Source organism: Hyperolius riggenbachi, chromosome 4 (assembly GCF_040937935.1).
Source record: "Hyperolius riggenbachi isolate aHypRig1 chromosome 4, aHypRig1.pri, whole genome shotgun sequence".
Taxonomy (NCBI): domain Eukaryota; kingdom Metazoa; phylum Chordata; class Amphibia; order Anura; family Hyperoliidae; genus Hyperolius; species Hyperolius riggenbachi.
The window spans coordinates 294,070,192-294,092,769 of NC_090649.1; the positions used below are offsets into that span (position 1 = coordinate 294,070,192).

The following is a 22,578-nucleotide window of genomic DNA, read 5'->3' on the forward strand; positions in this document are numbered from 1 at the left end:
TGAACACAGAGGTGTTGTCTATCACCCATAAACCTGGTTCAGATTGTATATGAAGAATATGTAATAGAGGAAGAATCGCCTCATTCTCCTGCAGAGTACCTGCACATCACTCTTACATGTACCCACACTTATATTGCCTACGGTCTGATCCATGTTCAAATTGTGCATGAAGAATGTGTAATAGAGGAAGAATCCCCTTATTCCCCTGCAGACTACCTGCACATCACTCTTACATGTGCCCACAGTTACATTGCCTAGGGCCTGATAGATGTTCTGTGTTCCTGACTTCTACAAATACTCTTACCAAGAACTAGTTTTAGTCTAGGACTAAAATTATTTGAGGCAGAAGATCAGCCAGCTAGCCAGGTAACTGGTATTGTTTAAAACGGAATAAATATGCCAGCCTTCATATCCCTCTCACTTCAGTTGTATTTTAAAATTCCTAAGCGTTGGTGTTACGCTTGGTGGTGTATTCTCCACAGTCAGCATGCAACGCATGAGCTGGCGTGGAGGAGGTACACACACTAGCACAAGGAAACAGGCTATCCCTAGTATAGTGGAGGGGAGGACTGACTCCAATAGGAGATTGTGGCGCACAGAGCCGGTGCAGATCTGACAGCCACAAACAATGCTTTCGTTCGTTATAACGTCTCAGCGCAAAGTAGCGCTGAGCGCATAAACCAGAACTGAGGAGATCAGGACAGGTAGACAGAATGAACGCTTGCTAGCTAGCGGCTACTTAGCGACAGCAAGCGTCCAAAACCAGACAGACTGGAATGAGGCAGCCAATGCGATGCGGCGATGGCGTGCCTCACAAAGACAGGACAGGATAGTCAGAAAACAGCAGGATTAAGATAGATGAACGTAACACAGATAAATATACAATAAGTATGTTTTCCTAGCGTATTACAATTACAGCTATCAATGAAACTATTTGTAACGTCTGACTAACATATGTATATATCGGCAATGAACCGATATATGACATAAGCAGGAACGCTGACTAGGAATGGAGTAACACAGGGAACAGGACTCAGAAGGATTCGCTATCTCTTCGCAGAGATGAACGCAATCCACAAACGGTAACAGAACAGGATTCAGAAGGATTCGTTATCTCTTCGCAGAGATGAACGCAATCCACAAACAGTAACAGAACAGGATTCAGAAGGATTCGTTATCTCTTCGCAGAGATGAACGCAATCCACAAACGGTAACAGAACAGGATTCAGAAGGATTCGTTATCTCTTCGCAGAGATGAACGCAATCCACAAACAGAACCAGGAGCAGGGTAACTACCTCAGCACGGGTGGTCACGGTACGCGCAACCTACCAAAACGTGCTGGAAAGCTGACTAACTGCACACAGGATATAAACAGTTCGTGTACGTATACATCAGCGACACTGATGTATTAACGTAACACAAATACAAGGAAAATAATAAACGTGCTGGTATGCATATATATTGGCAATGAACCAATATATGATGCAAAGACCAGCAAAGTATCTTTATAACAATAAACACGATCGGGGGCTAAAGCGACAGCAAGGCAGGCTTAAGCTGAAGCTATGAAAACCCAAGGAAACCCTGCAGGAAGCAGATCTTTATACTGAGGTCATCCAATGGGAGCAGACATGCAGATTCCCACACAGGTGAATGATAATCAGTCACAAGCTGACAGCAGGGAAAGACAGACAAGGCTATGCAGCTTGCATGGAAATAGATCAGAACTGCCTGAGCTGCAACACTACTACTTCCAGTAATAGCTGCTGCAGCAGCGATCATTACAGTACCCCCGCCTTTAAAAGCGGATTCCAGACGCTTTTCAAAACCGAAATTCCCAACAAAACAGTCTGACTGATAATTCATGATGACCGGGACAGCCCGGCAAGACCGAATTCCAGAATCAGTCCCCACAAGACTGGACCCATCAGAACCAGAACCTACAGAACCATGCCCATCAGTACTACAAGCCCCAGTGTGACACCCATCAGAACCATGATTTCCAGAAGAAAGCCCTCCGAAATTCCCTGAGCGATACCCACCGCCTTCCAGGAACCGTTCAGAAACGCCAAAGCCTTTGCAATGCCCACCAGTACTGTCTTTACCAACACAAAACCCACTGTTGTACCAGTCCAAGGCACCAGGACAAGTTTTCTCAGAGACCTCCCAGAACACCTTGAAGCTCCAAAGAGATCCCCATAGGTCAGAATGCCCCTTAGGCTCACATGGAGAACCATCAAGAACCCCTATGGAACCTAGGGCAATTCCCGAGTCAGGGCCACAAGGACAAACATCAATATCAGGGCTTTCAGGGACCAGAACCATCTCTGGGCATGCAGGCAGACTGGCAATATCAGAACGTGTTCCCACTAAGGAAGCATCAGAGCACGCTAACACCTTAGACACACTTGGGCATTCTGGCACACAAAGAACATCTGGGCACACCGGCACAAGAGAAACCTCTGGGCATGTCAAGGAACTGTGAGCCTCAGGGTCAGCCAAGACAGGACCAAAACCAGGACTGGCCAAAAAAAAATCATCATGACTAAACTTCGCAACCACTGGACTTTTACACGAGAATGCTGGATCAGACTTAGATGTCGCTGATTCCAGCAAAGTCAGTAACAAATCAGATTCAGGGGCACCAACAAAACAGGACAAATCTTCTGATGTATGCACTGAACCAGATAGGGACTCCACAACTACCTCTGGACTGGACAGAGACTCATTTAATACACTGGATTGGAGCTCATGAGGCGCTGCAGAACAAGTCAGTATTGCAGCAGCCCCCACTGGACTAGGCAAAACTGAGGAATTCCCTGGACAGGAAGGGGACTCTGGAACCTCTGCCACAGCGGCCAGAGAACTAGAATCTTTCAGGATACAGGGCTGGGTTTCAGGAACACTCATCGGACCGGACTGAAATTCTGAGATTTCTATTATTTTGACCAGAGAATCAGAATTATCCATGTTACAGGGCAAGACCTCTGAAACATTCAGAGGACAGGGCTGGAGTTCCTCGGCTGTTACAACACTGGAGAGGGACTCAACAACATTGGTTAAATCAGACTGTGTACAGGGCAAGGTATCTGACACACTTGCTGACGAGGACAATATTTCAATGGCTTCTGCTTTGCTGGGCAGAAATTCATCAAGTTTTATTAGAGCAGACTGTAATTCCAAAACAGCTGCTAGACAAGTGAATATTACTGCAACACCAACTGAGGTAAGCAGTGCTTCAGCCTCCTCTGCTAGAGGGTTTAAAGTATCCAAAATACTGGGTGAAGCATAAGACTCTGCGACCACAGCTTCACTGGACAGGATCACTGAACAGTCCATATTGCAGGGCAAAACCATGGAAGCACCTGCTGGACAGCATAATGATTCTGTGACCTGAGTTTCATTGGAGAGATCTACGCACAATTCATGGTACAGGGCAAATTTATTGGAAAATTTTCTGAACAAGGTAATAATTCTGCGATTTCAGGTTCACATAGCAGATGCTCTGAGCTATTCACGAAACTAGAGCGAGGTGTAGAAACAGGAAGATCAAGACACAATGTTTGCGCATCTGAATCACCATTCATTTGTAAAATTGGAAAATTCAGATGCTGGGGTTCTGAGTTTACTAGACAGGATTGCTGGGACTCGGAAACTGATGTAGTGCATCTATTGGCATCTGCTGGATCAGACAGGAGTTGAACTTTATTAACACAGGTAATTTCTGCAGAAGTGTTTGCAGAGACAGGCAAGATTTTTCTGGTGTCTGTTTCACTAAACAAAGAGTCATGAGTACTGGCTAGGCTGGACTCGGAAGTCAGCAGGACCTCTGGATTCTCTGCTGAGAAATTTGCGCAGGGCAAGGTTAAGAATGTATCAGTGGCTTCTGTTTTACTGGGAAGTAACACTGAGTTATCCATGGTACAGGGTGGAATTGCAGGAACTTCAATTTCACACAAAAAGAGCTCCGAATCACCTGCTGAATCAGCCAAAGGTGCTGAAGCAGGCGGGTCAGAACGCCAAATTTGCGAATTCGGAATCACAAAAAAATCATCCAAAATCAGTTCCCACACATCAATCAATGGAGCCACAAAGTCATACTCACACACACCAGTTTTTATTAGGTTATAGGCAGACTTAATGCATGCATTCAATACCAATTCACTTTTTGCACTGTAAAATTGACAAAATGAACTTGAATCATTCTTCCATTCATTGACCAGAGCTTCCATCTCTCCTTTCTCAAATGGAGGATTCCAAGCATACTTAACAGGCAGATCATGGTTTGCAGATATGATTGTAGCAGGGACATATATTGGGTTAATTAGCAGGTGATTGGCAGATTCCTTATTCCTAAGAATCTCCAATACCTGTAGCAAGTGCTGAACTGTAGTGTATGCAAACTTTCCTTGCTTCACAAATAAGTTGATTTGTTCAATACTCTGTAATATCTCCTCATAATCATACTCAGATAATTCTTTTAAACAAAAATCTTTATTTTCCCTAGCCAGGGAGGAAAGTTCATTAGTAGTTTCATAAGTCCATTTAACTCCCCTGAAAGACAATTGCATTTCATTATCTGTTAATGGCAGAATCTCATTATAGGTCTCAGTCGCTAAGGATAACGACTCTGCAGATCGGACACGTTTCTTGGAACGTTTGCGTTTTGCCTTTGACCTTGCGGTTTTTGGTGATTTATTCAAAGCTGCAGGAAAATTATCAGTAACACTTTCTGCTTGCTGCTCATTCTTGCAAGCAATTGAAGGAGCAGCTGATTGGCCTGCTGCCAGGAGTTCATTAAGAGGAAAAGGCAATGGATCTATGCGCAACCAGTTATGGATCACAAACGCTAGAAATTCCAGCGGTCTATCTTTCAAATCGGAATGATTGAGAACATCAAATGCCCACTGGAATAATTCCCCTTTAAACAAAATATAACTTAGTTGGAGTGCCCAGGTTGAAACAGGAGTCGCTTGGAGATCAGGATTGGTCAGGAACCTGGCACATTCAGAGAAAAACTCATTTTCTGTTTCAGAGCTAAGTTCTTCAAATTTCTTAAAGGAACAGGAACCATAATTAACAGTGTCATACTTTCTGGGAATCCCCCCCACAATGGGGATTGGTAATGGGGTTTTCATAATGTAAGGCTTGGTGGTGTATTCTCCACAGTCAGCATGCAACGCATGAGCTGGCGTGGAGGAGGTACACACACTAGCACAAGGAAACAGGCTATCCCTAGTATAGAGGAGGGGAGGACTGACTCCAATAGGAGATTGTGGCGCACAGAGCCGGTGCAGATCTGACAGCCACAAACAATGCTTTCGTTCGTTATAACGTCTCAGCGCAAAGTAGCGCTGAGCGCATAAACCAGAACTGAGGAGATCAGGACAGGTAGACAGAATGAACGCTTGCTAGCTAGCGGCTACTTAGCGACAGCAAGCGTCCAAAACCAGACAGACTGGAATGAGGCAGCCAATGCGATGCGGCGATGGCGTGCCTCACAAAGACAGGACAGGATAGTCAGAAAACAGCAGGATTAAGATAGATGAACGTAACACAGATAAATATACAATAAGTATGTTTTCCTAGCGTATTACAATTACAGCTATCAATGAAACTATTTGTAACGTCTGACTAACATATGCATATATCGGCAATGAACCGATATATGACATAAGCAGGAACGCTGACTAGGAATGGAGTAACACAGGGAACAGGACTCAGAAGGATTCGCTATCTCTTCGCAGAGATGAACGCAATCCACAAACGGTAACAGAACAGGATTCAGAAGGATTCGTTATCTCTTCGCAGAGATGAACGCAATCCACAAACAGTAACAGAACAGGATTCAGAAGGATTCGTTATCTCTTCGCAGAGATGAACGCAATCCACAAACGGTAACAGAACAGGATTCAGAAGGATTCGTTATCTCTTCGCAGAGATGAACGCAATCCACAAACAGAACCAGGAGCAGGGTAACTACCTCAGCACGGGTGGTCACGGTACGCGCAACCTACCAAAACGTGCTGGAAAGCTGACTAACTGCACACAGGATATAAACAGTTCGTGTACGTATACATCAGCGACACTGATGTATTAACGTAACACAAATACAAGGAAAATAATAAACGTGCTGGTATGCATATATATTGGCAATGAACCAATATATGATGCAAAGACCAGCAAAGTATCTTTATAACAATAAACACGATCGGGGGCTAAAGCGACAGCAAGGCAGGCTTAAGCTGAAGCTATGAAAACCCAAGGAAACCCTGCAGGAAGCAGATCTTTATACTGAGGTCATCCAATGGGAGCAGACATGCAGATTCCCACACAGGTGAATGATAATCAGTCACAAGCTGACAGCAGGGAAAGACAGACAAGGCTATGCAGCTTGCATGGAAATAGATCAGAACTGCCTGAGCTGCAACACTACTACTTCCAGTAATAGCTGCTGCAGCAGCGATCATTACAGTTGGCAGTTAAGAGATGCATTTCATGTTACATACTTTCAATCAACAAAATTGTAATATACAAATTAGAGGAGTCGGAGTAGGTGGGATCCTAACCTGAGGAGTCGGAGGCGATGGCTTTTTGTACCGACTCCACAGCCCTGGCTAGGATAGAAGGAGGAGTTTGTACAACTTTCTGTTTAGTAAAATTAGGGATACTGTTGTATGAACAGATATAGTGGAACTCTTTTTACATTATTTGGCATAAAGGAATTTGAATATTCCATAGAAAATGCATTATATGAGCTATCAATCAAGTGGTAGTTGTGTGCCTGAGCTAAAGCAGTTCTCCAAATGAAGAACACCGATATAAATAAATTTTAATGCAAAAGTCACTGTTTATAAGGGTAGAATGTGTGTGTATTCAGTTTCTCTTGGTGTAAACTATGTTTTTGCTGACTGACCAGACACCATAGTTGAAAAATATGCAATAGAAAGAGAAGTCAGTAAGGGTGGAAGACTGTTACCATATTCTTACCTTCTGCCAATGTGCCTATGCTAGCTCTAGCTACTCCACTGGCCAAATGCTACATAGTAGTGTCAGTCTGCTAAAATACCATGACCAAAAAAGGATAAGCTATTCTCTCCCCCTTAGAAATGAAAGAGTCCAGAGCTGACCTCTTTCAAAAAAAGTTAAAATCTGGAGATGCTAAAATTTTGCTCTCTGGCCCATGCATTAGATTAATCAGAAATATGAGAATATAGAGGTGTTCTGTAAATAATATTTGCATTCTGTTTTCCAGAAAATGTATTGTCTTAATGGCTGCAAAAATAAATAAATTTGAACATTTGTGTAAGTTTTAATTTAATAGAAGCCAAGTAACCCTATATATTTACATTTTGCTCTGATGGCATTAATGAGTCAACAAATTTTGTGTGCCTTTAAAGTAAACCTGAGATGGGAAAAAAATTCATATATACATACCTCCTTCCTCCAGCCCCCTCCAGGCTGGTCACTCCCTTACCGTCCTCTGCCTCCTGGTTCTCCTGCAATAGGCCCCAAAAATCTCTGGTATGGGGCCACGTGCTTGTATCCGTTGGGCATTCTTCACCTCCCGGCAAAGGGAGCACGAAGGGGTCGCGTGCGCAGCCAACTGGAGGATTTTCCAGGGCTAATTGCGGATGATTCAGGCAGAGGAGGACGGCAAGGAAGCAATCAGCTTGGAGTGGTCTCAGGTACTCTTTTAGGTTGTTTATAGTAACCTGTGGATGTTAAGCTGGTTATAAGCACAGCTTAGTACTGTCACTAACATTTTGTGTTGTTATGGACACTACTGTGCACACTGTAATGTTGTGCGATTTAACCACTTCAGGATTCTGCGTACGCTTAAGTACTCCCCTGAATCCTGAAGTGGATACCATGGAAACGGCCGATCGTTCGAGCGGCCGTTCCATGTCAGTTCACGGAGGGTGTCTCCGTGAACACCCTACGAGCCGCCGATCGCGGCTCGCAGGGTAAATGTAAACACATGGGGAAGATCTTCCCCGCTGTTTACATGTATACGGCGCTGCTGCGCAGCAGGGCCGTAGCGGAGATCGGCGATCCCCGGCCTCTGATTGGCCGGGGATCGCCGGCACCTGATAGGCTGAAGCCTGTCCTATCCGGCGCAGGACGGAATTCCGTCCTGCGCCGCTCACAGGGGGAGGGAGAGGGAGGGAAGGAGGCCAGGAAGCGCTGCGGAGGGGGGCTTTGAAGAGCCCCCCGCAAGCGCAAGCAGCCGGCGGCGATCAGACCCCCCCCCCAGCAGGACATCCCCCTAGTGGGGAAAAAGCCCTGGCTGCTATCTGATCTGTGCTGCGGGCTGGAGATTCCACGCAGCACCGATCAGGCAAACCACCCCCTGGCACAGAAGTGGTTAAAGTCTATGAACAGTTCACACCAGTTTCGGACAAGGAGGTGGAAAAACTGAGGAAATCCACCTGCGGGCCAAGGAGCAGAAACCCTGTGTTATCCCTCCCAATAGAAACCTGCAGCAAGTCTTCACTGTGAGCAGCAATACATGATTACTGCTGCTTGGCCAGCAAGTGGATTTCCTCAGCTTTACCACCTCCCAGTCCAACACTGGTTCACACCCCACCAGAAGCAATTCAATGCAACAAATTCTGTTGTTACAACACAGAACACAGATTGCATTGCTAGAAGTGCACACATTGAAGCGCACAATGTTTGTCGATGAAGGTGCACATTGGACAGTTGTTGCTTTGCCTGCTTTCCATCGCATGCCACCTCAAATGTTATTTTTGGTTGCATTAAGTGTACATTATAACGTAATGTAAGGTTGCAGTGTGAAATAAGCTTGTTATAGCATTAAAGAGTAACTTCAGTCAAAGTGTATATTTTTGGGTTTTAGATTAGATGGAGAAGAGTTATGCTGGGAATACACGTTAAGTTTTTACTTGAGATAGATGGGTTCGATAGATAAATTCCAACCTGTTGGATCTGGTCGATTCTACTTTCGTTTCGATTCTCCTCATTCAAGTGAATGTAATTGATAAGAAAAGATAAGGAATCGAGAGGGGAATCGAGCAGTGAATTGAGAGTAGAATCTATCGAAAGCGAAAACGACGGCAAAAACGAACGCAAAAACGCATCGTGTATTCCCAGCATTATGCTGGGAATACACCATACAATTTTCTGTAAGATTCTTCTGTTAGATTTTCTGTTAGATTTTCTGTTAGAATGCAAAATTAGATTATTTTCTGTAGAGACTGGTCATTATCTCTGGTGCATTGCCTTCTGGTTATCTCCTGCTGAGTAGAACAATGCCTAATTGCTAAGCAGATAGATGGTTAGATAGATAATTTACAACATGTTGGAATTTATCTATCTGGCAGGTAAATCTTACAGAGAATCTTACAGAAAATTGTATGGTGTATTCCCAGCATTAGAACTTCCTTCTGGTTTCTGTGCTGTCTGTATGTATAATTGTTGTGGAGATTTTCCCTCACTTCCTGTCCCATACATGCAACAGGAAGTGAAATGAAATCTTCCCGTAAAAAGGGGGATTTACATTGTTTAAGAATACAGACGTGCGTGTCATCAGAGTACACTATATGATTTGATAAAACAATATTTGATACAAAAAATTTGAGTAATACAATCATTATTTAAAGTACCCTGAAGGGAAAAAAAGACCCCAATTTTGGGTACTTACCTCAGGAGAGGGAAGTCTCTGGATCCTCCAGTGGCTTCCCCTATTGCTCTCCTTCTTGCCACACCCGCAAACTCCTTGACAAGGACCAGTACTCGCTCCTGTGCGCTAACATGGAGCCACCGGGTTAGTTTTTTGTTCTCCGAGCCAGAGTGGTGGCTTCATGCTACTGCACAGTGCGGGTGAGATCCCGTAACTTCAGGGGACCCAACTCTGGAATGAAGGGATGGAGAGGGAATTGCGGAAGCCTTTGTAGGAGTCCGGGGCTTCCCTCTACCAATGTAATTATGTACATTTTTGACTTTTAATTCTCCCATATTTACAGTATACAGTTCACATCTTGTATGTTCAGTAATAAGTACGAGCACAATTATACAGTTTTGAGATTCAGCTCATGCTTTGTGTCGGTGTCAGCTCTCACAGAAACAGCAAATGAGGGGAAGTCCTATGTGGACAGAAACAGCAAAACATTTTCAAGCTTGCTCACACTATCCAAAACAAAAATATATATTTGTCTGAAGTTACAGTTCAGATCAGGGGAACAGCTTATATGGTTCCTGCAGACATTCAGTTTTCTGGTCAATTCAATCATTTGATGTAACTGACTGAAAATACAGTTTGATAAAAAAAAAAAATCAAATCAAATTGCCATAATTCTGTGAAGTTAATGGCAATGCAATCATTTTAATTCCCTATTATTTATGATGATAGAAATTGCGTAAATATTTTTCATGTGTTGGGGTGCCATTAAGCCTGGTACACACTTTCTATTATGATTGGCCAATCACTGACCATTTTTACCACCTCCATATAGTAGGAGGGCCAACAGATATTGAATATTATAAGCAGATTGTGTAGGTAAACCCTCATACTACATGGAGGTGGTAAAATTGTCCACTCAAAAGTGGGTGTTTGTATGCAACCTTAAGGCTTCTTGCACACCAAGACGTTGTGTTAGGTGCCACGTTAAGGTCGCATAACGTGCACCTAACACAACGTATGGTGCTGCAAAAGCCGACGGTAGAGTGAGCCGCGTTCGGCGGCTCGATTCCTATAATGTCTCCCAGAGTGGCGCTGATTGGCCAGCGGGACCACGTGATGCGGAGCGAGACACTCCGCATCACGTGGTCCCGCCGGCCAATCAGCTGCCGCCAGTGCAGTGAATATTAAGTAGCCATGTGCGCGGCTACTGTAGCTGGCTCTCCCCGCCTCCTCTCCGCCCCCCACTGCGCATGTGCAAACAGTCTAACGCGGCTATAGCCGCTCCAACGCCGTAGCATGCTGCACTTTGCACCGAACGTGCAGCATTACATGTAACGCAACGTGGGCTGTGTGAACAGCCCACTTGTGTTACATTGCTGTGCGTTGGGGGAGCGTTACAGGCGCACTAACGTGCGCCTGTAACGTCTTGGTGTGTAAGCAGCCTAAGCCTGGTACACACCTTCAGTTATGATTGGCCAATCACTGACCAATTTACCACCTCCATGTAGTAAGAGGGTCAACAGATATTGAAACTATGAGCAGATTGTGTAGGTAAACCCTCATAATTAATGAGGGGGGGGGTAAAATTGGTCAGTGATTGGCCAATCATAATTGAAAGTGTGTACCAGGCTTAAAACATTTTAAATGAATTTGGTCCAGAATGTCAGTTCTCCGCTAAAGCAGAGTCTAAAATATCTATATGTTTAGCAGTAGAAAACCTGCTTACCATTTTTACATTTATTCTCCTTAGTCAAACCCTATAAGCACAGACAATGTTACAGTAAAAATATCTCTACCATGCATTTGAATAAGAAAATTGTAATTGGTGGTAATAGTGTCATTAATGAGCAAAACATAAGTTCACGCTGTGCCTGAATGAAACGCATAGGAGATGATTTATATAAACTAGAGAACAGTGTCCACCATTTGTTAGAATGTATTGATGATTATGATTCACATTTCATCAGCCATGTCTTTTATGTACGTAAGAAATTTAAACAAAGCATGTGATTGGCTCACACAAATGGCTACTCAGCAGCTGTGAGGTTTTTCTGAAACCAGATTGTTTTATGCAATGTATTTTTGGATATATTATGACATATAAATCTGGTCTTTGGGGGAGGTTTTTGAACATTAATTAGGACTGGGATTCTTATGCTTGAGGTTTATGTGTAAACTTTGGGAACCTTCCTGCTATAAATGTGTAATGAGTTAATGCTGCTCTCTTTTCTGGTTTGTCACACTGCTTTTTTTTCTTACAGATTATAGAAAAACGCCGGCGAGATCGTATCAATAACAGCCTGTCTGAATTACGGAGACTTGTGCCGACTGCCTTTGAGAAACAAGTAAATAGTTTCCTTGAGTTTTTTTTTATATATCCCTTGCGCTGTATCTCTGATCTGAAATTGTTGGTTCTGTTTTAGGCTCATTAAAATAATATTGCATGTGGCCTTATCTGGCACTGGGCTTGCTCGGCAATTAAATCCTTTGTTGTGGTGAAACTGTTAAAATATAATCCGATCATGAAAGTGGGGAAGAAATGTTTCCAGGACGGTTGTTGTTTTCCCTTAGGGATAACATCACTCACGATGCCTTAGTTCTGCTCAGGAAAATAGTGTGGTTGTTTTACAGCAGAAATCAACCTATTGTGTTTCCTATGTGATAAATGAGTGTCATATTCCAAAAAGTTTTTTCCCCCCTCTTCTGCTATGGTGGTTACGGCTGATTCTTACAAGCTAAATATATCTTTTCTTTACTCTAGGAATAAAAAGAGAAGTGAGAACAATTCTACTTTTGTACCGGCTCACAACCACATAACATGGTGCCCACTAAGGGTAATATGGCACTCATGCAACCGGACCACTCTTTTGTAATAATAGTCCCCATGATCCCCGCCAACGTGGAGGGAGGGGCTAAGGAGGCCCTCTCCTGTGACGAAATGCAGCGTTACATGCAGAGTGGCGGCAGTGGAATGTTATACATTACCTGATTCCGGCACTCCTCTACAGCGCAGCCGTGTAGCCAATCACTATGCGGCTCCCGTCTCTGATCTGTCATGTGACAGACATCATGAGCCACATGGTGTTTGGCTGCCAGGCACGAGGCTACAGTGAAGATGAGTAAGTAGGACCCATCCTGCTGCCGAAAACAGGTTATATATAATGCTCCGCTGCCGCCTCTCTGTATTTAACACTGCATTTGCTCACAGGAGCGGATTTACTTAGCCCTGCTCGGTCTGCCTTATAGGGGGCCAGGGGGTATGTGACGTGGGGGCTGGAGGGTACCTATATACTCTGACTTGTGGTGGGTGGGGTCCCGGTCGGTAGATCTTTACTGGGGAGCCCGGCTCCTCAAGTTACACGCCTGCACGCTTTCTACAGTGTTGGATTTAAAAGTGTTTCTGCAGAAAGCTATCACACTTCCATTTGCTGCCTCTGTATGTCTGTACAGAAGTGAAGGCCACACCCCAGCCACCATGTCACTGGGGCATACACTGGCTTTATGGTGCAAACTGCAAACACGTACAATGGCTGTCGCACATAGGGATCTGCATAGTGATGTGTATGGTGACAGTTTAGGGCCCAAGTGCTGTACAAACATGCTGCTCGGCTACAGTTAAGCAACCTATACTATTGCTATGGAGGGGTAGGGGAATAATACCCTCATTCGTATTAGACAGGGGCAGCTGTGCACATGCTAGATTCTAAGCTGAAATGGTCCTGGAAGGCTGCTTTTGCTGAGTTTAATCTTGAGTGTGTACAAGGCTTAAAGGTGCCCATACACTCGTCAGATTGGCAGCAGATAGATAAGAAATGCATCTGATGGTCTATCTGATGCGTTTTTAGAACATTTTTTACCAGGATAGAATTCCAACAGATTTCAGTTTGAAATCTATTGAAATTCGATCTGATGGCATTTTTTTGCCATCAGATTTCCATTAAGGCCAATGCAAACTGATAAGCAATCTCTTCAGATCGACCTAAATTTTCCACCCTGCAAGTTCGATGGAAATCCATCGAAATCGATCGAAATCGGCCATCGATCGGTCGATTGGCCAACCGATTTGCAATCGATCAATCGATCGATCGATCGGGATCGATCGGTCGGCCAGAAAATCGGCTGAGTGTATGGGCTGCTTAAGTCAGATGGACAGGCAGATGATGTGGCTATGACTAACACAGCCATGCCACACCTACTCACCTTGCCATACACTTGTACACTAGTGAGGGTGTGGCTTCAAAGGAGATGGCCACACATCCCAGCCTACCACCTGACAGTAAGCCAACCTGTGCTCTAACGCAAAAGCTGATGTATGGTCATTGGAGCAGGTGGCTTATGGCCACAAGCTCAAATGCAATCAAACCACTTTAATTAGGAAATATAGCTTGTTTTTGAACCTATGACCTCTGATTTCTCAATTTTAAAATTAGCACTGCAGAAAGGGTTGTTTTGCTAAAAAAATTCCCTCACCCTTAATGGGCACTGTGTCATGCTTGACACAGGTTCACTTCAAAGTTCCAGTTTAGTGTCATGTTTTAACCATATTTCATGCAGTTTTCGATTTGCTTTACATAAGCAATTTTCAATTGCCAAGGTTGAAGTGTTGAATAGCTGAGTGGTAGTGTCTTCTTTCATCAATATATCTTCTTTTCATCATATCTTCTTTCATCAATATGCAGGTAAAACTCGAGAACTTGGAATATTGTGCAAAAATCCATTTATTTCAGTAACTCAGCTTAAAGTGAGGGTCCAAGCAAATAAAAAAATTAAGATCCACTTAACGGGGGCTTCCTCCAGCCCCTTGCAGCCATCCTGTGCCCTCGCCGCAGTTCCGGTGGCTCCCAGTCTCCTGCGCTGGCAAAGCCGACCTCGCCAGGCCGGGTTCCGGGTCGACTGCTGCTGCGTTCCACGGCGCAGTAGTCCTGCTCCTGCGCAGTACCGTCCTATTGACGTCAGCAAGACCACGTGACCCGCGCCGTGGAACGCAGCAGCTGCCAACCCGGAACCTGACCTGGCGAGGTCGGCTTTGCCAGTGCAGGAGACCAGGAGCCACCGGAGCTGCAGCAAAGGCACAGGACGGCTGCAAGGGGCTGGAGGAAACCCCAGGTAAGTGGATCTTTATTTTTTTATTTGCTTGGATGTTTCCTTTAAAAGGTGAAACTAATGGTGGTCACTAATGATCCAATCTTTTTCATACAATCTTACCAAATCTATGTAGGATAAGGGTAAATTAAGTGAATATACTGAATGGATACTTCAGGCAGTTACCTTATATTACATGCAAATGGTAAGATTGGATGAAAAAGATTGGATCGTTAGTGGCCACCTTAATATATGAAATAGGAACACTTTGTAGGTGTTTTGGATTAATTAGCTGATTAGAGTTTGACACTTTGAGCCTAGAATATAGAACATTTCCACAATATTCTAATGGTCGGAGACTTTGATTTTGAGGTTCTTATAAGCTGTGAGCCATAATCATCAAAATTATAACAAATAAAAGCTTAGAGTCTGTTTCATATATTAGTTTCACATTTTAAGTTGAATTACTGAAATAAATGTACTTTTGCACAACATTCTAATTTTTTGAGTTTCACCGTTACGTGTGTCTAGTATTAAGCTATATACACATTTTAGATAGCTATCATTCGGAACAACAGATAATTAGTAAATGAACAAGCATTCCTTGACTAGAATGCTGATCTCTTTATTGAACAAACTCATACAACATATACTGACGTGCTATATGTTCAAACGACCGATCAGTAATAAATATTGTGCACGCATACAGAAATGACGTCAGAGTTTGCTGGGTGATGATTCTGCGGTATCGTTATCTAATGATATCCATACACACTTTTTAGAAATAAACGATCACTGTTCAATTAGATTCGTCCTGACGGATATGCATTTTCCACCGATATCGGTTTCTCCTCGTTAGCTTTAATGATTGTTATCTGAAGATCGACTGTTTCGGAGCCGTTTCAAACGACTATAGTCTAAACTGTACTGGTTGGGGGGTGGAGGCGCCCAAAGATAGGCTTCTTCAAGTCAATACAAGTGCCTTTAAAATATGGTCACAAGCATGGACGCCAGAGAATAATCTAAACTGCGGCTGTGAGACTCCTTAAATGGATTGTGGGACTTGTAGTTCCTTAACGGCTGGAGAGCCAAGGCTCCCTACCCCTGTGTGTGCGTAGCTTTAACCTTCCTCACCCCATCTATTGGAGGCCAGTCCCCTGCAAGGAAAAGCCACCAGGTGGCACCGTTATCTGCATGGCAGAAAGTAGAGGACACAGCTGCTATGGCCACATTAAAACTTTAGTTCCATGTGATGTGACCTCCTGATTTCTTTGCAGTAATGCTGGATACACACGAAAAGTTTTTTCTGCTCAATTCTCCGCTCGATCGTTTTTCCACTCGATTCTCCACTTAATTCTCTTATCTTTCACTCGTTTTTCTTATCTTTTTTCCATTCACTTCTATGAGAAATCGAGCGGTAAAACAATCAAGAGTAATATTAGACATGATGGATTTTATCAATCGAACGCATCTATCGAGCGGAAAAACGAAACGTGTGTACCCAGCATAACATAGTTGCAGAGTTTTTAACAGAGATGCACACTAAAATAATACCTCATGCTGTTGACTTTGCCATTGACGAGCTGAGAAGGAAAGTCACCGGAGAAATATCCACTCTCCAGAGACACATGGAGAGTTTTATGCAGGGTATGGTAGTCACATGATCAGTTTTAAAGTGTACCAGAGACAAAATATTATAAAAGATTTATACATACCTGGGGCTTCCTCCAGCGCTCTCCCGCCTGATTGCTCCCACGCCGCCATCCTCCGCCTTCTGGATCCTCTATAACGGATCCCGTAATTTCAGCCATTAAGTGAATGCGCAGTGCGGCTGCACGCGCCCACTGTCTTGTTTCCGCAGCTGGGAGTGAGACGGCTATAGCAGTGCGGCTGGTGTGCGCTCGCGGCCAGGCATGCACGGTGCGTCCCGACTTGCCAAACTTACGGGGCTTTTACCGGGACCAGGAGAAGGCGGAGGAAGATATCGTGGGAGCGATTGATGTGGAGGGGGCTGGAGGAAGCCCCAGGTATGTATAAATCTTTTATAATATTTTGTCTCTGGTTTACTTTAAGGTAACCTTTTGGGAACGGTATGACTGTACAATTCTGTATGTTGAATAAACTGCTACTGCTGCACTTTAGTATCAATAAAAGGTTTTATTCTCAAAGTTCACATCCGAGTACTTCACCTTTATCTGGTTCCACATCCCTATCTCCTTCACCATGCAAATGGGGGCTTATTATTTTCTATAAACCCCCCAAGCTGGAGATAAAAATAACAGTTTCATAGTGTGTTTTTGAAGACAGAGTAGATCTGAACTGGAACAGAAGAAGAACTGCTGTAATTTAAAAGTGACCCCATAGAGTGAAAATTAGCTATGTCGCTGAGTTCAGCCTGTGGTTTTACATTATGAGCAATTTCAAGCTAGGAATAAACCAAAAAAGCTTAGAACAATTGAGCTCAGTATAAAATGATTATTTTCTAATGTTATTTTAAGTAGTCTGAGTATCAGCAGTAGTAGTATTTAGCACAATATAATACTCAGTAGAGCTATACAAAGATATAACTCACAAAGACATTGCGCTTTTAGTTGAGAAGCAAATCAAGTAGCAGAGTGTAGCATTATAATAGTCCATAACGCTAAATATATAAATATATTATACAACTATATAATGTACAGTGCATCCATTCAGGGTGCTTTCACGCGCTGGGTTGCTTTGCAACGTACACTGTTTTGTGCATTGTAATTCTGTGGGCAGTTCACATCACATCTGCACATCTGTTGTGATGCCATAAAACTTTTCCCCTTGTTACAACGCAAAAACATACAGTGTGTTGCTAGAATTGCACGGGCCGATGCGCGCAATGCATGGCTCTGCCGCCATTAAGGGGCACATTGACATAGTTGCATAAAAACACAGGTCAGACCTTGTGCTTTCATTTAATTTGTGTTACAAGAACTCTCCGCTTAAGGGCTTATTTTGTTGTCAAGTTGTGTATGGTAGTTAGTAAGTCAAGTAATGAGCTGTAGATTATTAAATAAGGTTGTGCAGGCAACCATTAGCAGATGTAAACAGGACTGTACTGTAACAGAACACCTACAGGCTGCAGGTGAGAACACTACAAAAGAGCAGTTAAAGTGGACCTGAACTCAGAACTTCCTCTCTGCTCTAAAATATACACAACAGCATAATAACCTTTAAACAAAAAAACATTTCTTTGTTACAGCTGATACAAATGATAAAATAAATCTGCACTGTTTCTACTTCCTAAGTCATGGAAGCAGACATATTGTTAACAGCCTGTGCTTTCAAATGAGCTTATCTGCCATAGACAGTCATGTGACACTGGGAGAGATCAGATTACAGCTTGTGATTAGACACAAATGAGGGGGAATTAAACAGGCTAAACTCTCTAAATACATACATTACTCTATGTTTTCCTTCTGTCTTGTGCAAGAGTACAGGTCCACTTTAATGGCCTGGCCTGCACACCAGCCACCAGCAGAAATACTATTATTATAACAATAATAATACTAAAATAAACGTGCAAGAAACCGAGTGAAGAAGGGGATTCCTGGTAGCAGCTCTGCTAACAGATGAGGACCTTAAAGACACTTTCTGAGCATTTCATTGATCCAAGCAAAAAAATAGTGCCCAAAATGGTTACTTAGCTAGGCAGAGGGAAGCCTCTGGATCTTTGAGGCTTCCACCATCCCCTCCACCTCGCTGTTCCAGCTTCGAGACCCTCCGGAGCCCGCCGACAAGGACATGTTCACGGAGCGCAACCGCACAGCGCAGGCGCAGACTCCATCTGCACACTAGCTCAGAGTCATATGGGCTCAGCTTTTTATGGTGAGCCTGATTGGAAGCACCTTGCTACTGTGCAGGCGAGAGCCATCCTGCATGTGCAGCCGCGCTTATTCTCATATGGGAGTGTGACAGTGAACATCGGAGGGAGACAGAGGAAGCCTGTGGAATATCCAGGGGCTTCCCTCTACCAAGATATGTAACTTTCCCCCAAATAACTCATAGGTTTGCTTTAAAGATTTTATCCTGCAGCTGATGAATAATTAAAATGGTAACAGAATGTCAAAATGTCTGTTATGCTAGGTACACACCATACAATTTTGTGTTAGATAGATGGTTCGATAGATCATTTCCGACATGTCCGATCTTATTTTCGATCGTTTTTCTGATCAATTTCTCATAGAAGTGAATCGAAATAGATAAGAAAAGATAACAGAATCGAAAATCGATCAGAAAATCAAATCAGAAATTGATCGGACGGAAAATCGTGTGTACCCAGCATAATAGTGTTAATTTGATTACAAATAGCTGAGAAGCAAGCTGACTACAGGAGTGCTGAGATACAGTACAATAGAAAAGGAAACCCTGCCTGTTCGAGATTTATTTATTGTATTTATAAAGTGCCAACATATTACGCAGTGCTCTAGAACACTCTAGAAAAATAAAGGGCAGAAACAAGAGGTAAAGAGAGTGTCTGAGAGTGGTTGAAGGGTGCTGAAAGATAATGGAAGGTGTTTCAGAGAGAAAAAGATACATTTAGGAAGTCCTGAATATAAGGTTGTGGAGCTAGCCATAGACATATCAGTAGCTGACCAACAACCTCAGAAACTGTCAAAAACAACAGGATTGGTGAGTAATGAGTATTGTGTCCAGTGGTGTAGCAATAGGGGGTGCAGAATTTTGGACTGCACCAGGGCCCAAGGACCAGAGGAGCCCACACGGGGCACTCCTTCATTTGCTGTATTAGCTCTTTATTGGTGCTGTCATGGCAATGATCACATCTATATGTGCTTTGAATAGTGTTAATCATTAACAAACCATTCCTTGGAAAGCCAGTTTGGTCATCTGTATTAAGTGATTGTTATACATAGAGTATTCAGGGGTAATGTAAAATTTGCACTGGGGCCCATGGTTCTGTAGTTACACTACTGACAGTGTCTATGAATAAGACAACCAATGCCATGTGTATGTTATCCATTAATTTGATTGATTATGCACCGTTTATTCAGAGGCAGGTCTGCACATGGCATACAAATAGTATAATGGCTGTGGTCGATGATAAACCGCTGTGTGTGTATATGTGGGCATATATACAGTATATGGTACAGTGAAAATGATGGGTGTAACCAGTGTACAGAAGGAAATATCATAAAACGAAGAAACTTTGGTAACTTTCAGTAACCCAGCACTAAGCCTGTATGTAAGCTATAGCATACACTATAAACATTATCTTACTGTAACAATGACTCAGGATCAATTAACCATTTGTTTTACAAGATGATTTACACTTGTAAAGTGGTAATGGATTAATTATGGGTCTTGTAAAGTGATAATGGTCTAATTAGCTGCAGATGGTAAAGGAACAAGTAGTGGAAGTGCAGTAACTCTAGTGTTGTGGATCTCCACTGGGACTAACTAGCATAGTACTGTATATCCCATCTACAGGTATACAGAGGAACAGGGCTGTCATGTTAGTGCACAATAAAGCAAGAGGTGTTGTCTACAGCATTCACATACAGTTGTCTACTAATTGCATGTGATCTGCCGCAGCACTGTTTTCATTGTGATTATAAGAAAGCAACAGCTGCAGCATAATAAAAGTATAGATTCAACGTGTATGTGGGGGGAATGTGCCTGTGTGTGCATGTCTGCATGTGTGTGTTTCTGTGTATGGTGGGTGTGCCTGTGTGTGGTGGGTGTGCCCGTGTGTGCATGTCTGCATGTGTGTGTTTCTGTGTATGGTGGGTGTGCCTGTGTGTGGTGGGTGTGCCTGTGTGTGCATGTCTGCATGTGTGTGTTTCTGTGTATGGTGGGCATGTCTGTGTTTGGTGGGTGTGTCTGTGTGTGCATGTCTGCATGTGTGTGTTTCTGTGTATGGTGGGAGTGCGTGTCTGTGTGTGGTGAGTGTGTATGTGTGTGGTGGGTGTGTATGTGTGTAAGCATGCACACACACCTTTTTCTTGTATAGGCACTATGCATTGCTTAAAGGGGCCCATACACCTAACGATTTTCCCGCCGATATACAGCCGATCCGATCACAGTGATTGAATCGGCTGTGAAATCGCCGCGCACACCGCTGACAGAACGATCGATTTCCGTCCGAAATCGATCGTTCCCGTTGATCCGTCCGTGCGGAAGATTTCTCTCGATCGCCGGCGGGTCGGGAGTGCGTCGATAGCGGCGTTCGAATGCCCGACGACCGACGCAATACAGCGGGTATACATTACCTGCTCCGGCCGGCGCGAGTCCCCTGGTCTCTGCTCCGGACCGTTCCTGCAGCTACACAGAACTTCCTGTCTCGGCAGGAAGTTTAAACAGTAGAGCGCCCTCTACTGTTTAAACTTCCCCTGGACAGGAAGTTCAGTAGCTGCAGGAACTGTCCGGAGCGGAGAAGAAGACAGCAGAGACCAGGGGACTCGCGCCGGCCGGAGCAGGTAATGTATGCAGGGGGGGGGGGGGTGTCAGCTCCACAGATTGTGATCGGTTTTACGCTGAAATCGATTCACAATCTGTTTGCAGTAAAGGTGGCCATACGATCCTTCTCTGATCAGATTCGATCAGTGAGGGATCTATCTGTTGGTCAAATCTCATCGCCTTTGTAATGTGTGTATGTAACGATTGCGGAATCGTCTCCGTGGTCAGCGCACCAGACGTGCGCTGACGCGGCGGATTTCCTCCACAAGCGTATAATTGAGGACACCCAGGCTAGGTGCTATGCACCTGCAGAGGGAAATTCCTGTCGGCAGGTGGAGCTGTGGAGTGCAGAGGAACAGCTCCTCTGCCCTACCACACACGCCAGACAGGAATTGTACGAAGGGAAGAAATGCAATCGCAAGAGAAGTGATTGAGAGTGAGCACAGAGACAGATTGTGTGTGTGTGCATAAAATTAGTCGCCAACCCGCGACTGCACACACCACAGCAGATAAGAAGCAGGAACGCGATCGCGAGAGGTGCGATCGCCAGACGTGACACAAATTACAGCAAGGCGGAGCACGAGAGTAGCAAAGGCACAGCAAATAATACAATAAGGAAATACGGAAAATAACAAACGCTAGCTAACCGCGAACACCGCACTCATTCGCAACAGTGCGCGCGGTCTCCACGTGATAAGCACAATAGAGACAAGCACGCCTAACTAACCATTAACAGACAAACATGAAACAGAGGACGCGAGCGCTTGCTTAACGGTTACCTCACCGAGCCTCCAGCAAGCGCAGCAGACAAGACAGACACACGAAAACAGGGACAAGTGACAGAAGGATCCCCAGCACTAGCGCTAGGGCGAGTGCGATCCAAACACACGGCAGACAGAACAGATGAGGTAGGCAGAAACAACCGCTGTTCCAACCTACACTCCAGACTCAATCAGAAGGATCCACAGCCGCTAACGCTAGGGCTTGTACGATCCAAACACAAGACAGACGGAACAGGCAAAACAGATAATACAACCTGACTGGACTAGAAGGGGAGCCTAAAGCAACCCCCAGGAATTAACTATACTAGATAGCAATGGCTGACACTCCAGCAGTGTCCATCAGGAACAGACCATGGAAGGGAAATGTCCAGCAAAGCATTCTGGGAGCAGAATGCTTTTATAGTGCCAGTCATCAAAAGAAGGCAGGTAACGGATTTGCATGACTTATGTATGCAAATCCCTCAGCAACACAAGCTGCACAACTGACAGAAGGTCTCCTTTCCAGAGTCCTGCAGCAAGCAAGCCTAAACAATGGTCAAAAGGCTGCCTGCCTGCGCAGGCAGCTGAGCGGATTCTCACAGTGTACAGTTTATGGCCAGCGTAATTTAAGGATCCCACATGTT

The 22,578-nt window shown here is 44.1% G+C and overlaps 1 protein-coding gene across 1 annotated transcript in view; it reads left to right on the forward strand.

Moving 5' to 3' along the window:
- HEY2 (hes related family bHLH transcription factor with YRPW motif 2) overlaps positions 1 to 22,578 on the forward strand; it is a 48,215-nt gene that overhangs the window by 14,288 nt on the left and 11,349 nt on the right. The window contains exon 3 of the mRNA XM_068231465.1: positions 11,909 to 11,992. Within this exon, the coding sequence (XP_068087566.1) occupies positions 11,909 to 11,992 (84 nt within the window). The remainder of the gene's footprint in view (positions 1 to 11,908; positions 11,993 to 22,578) is intronic.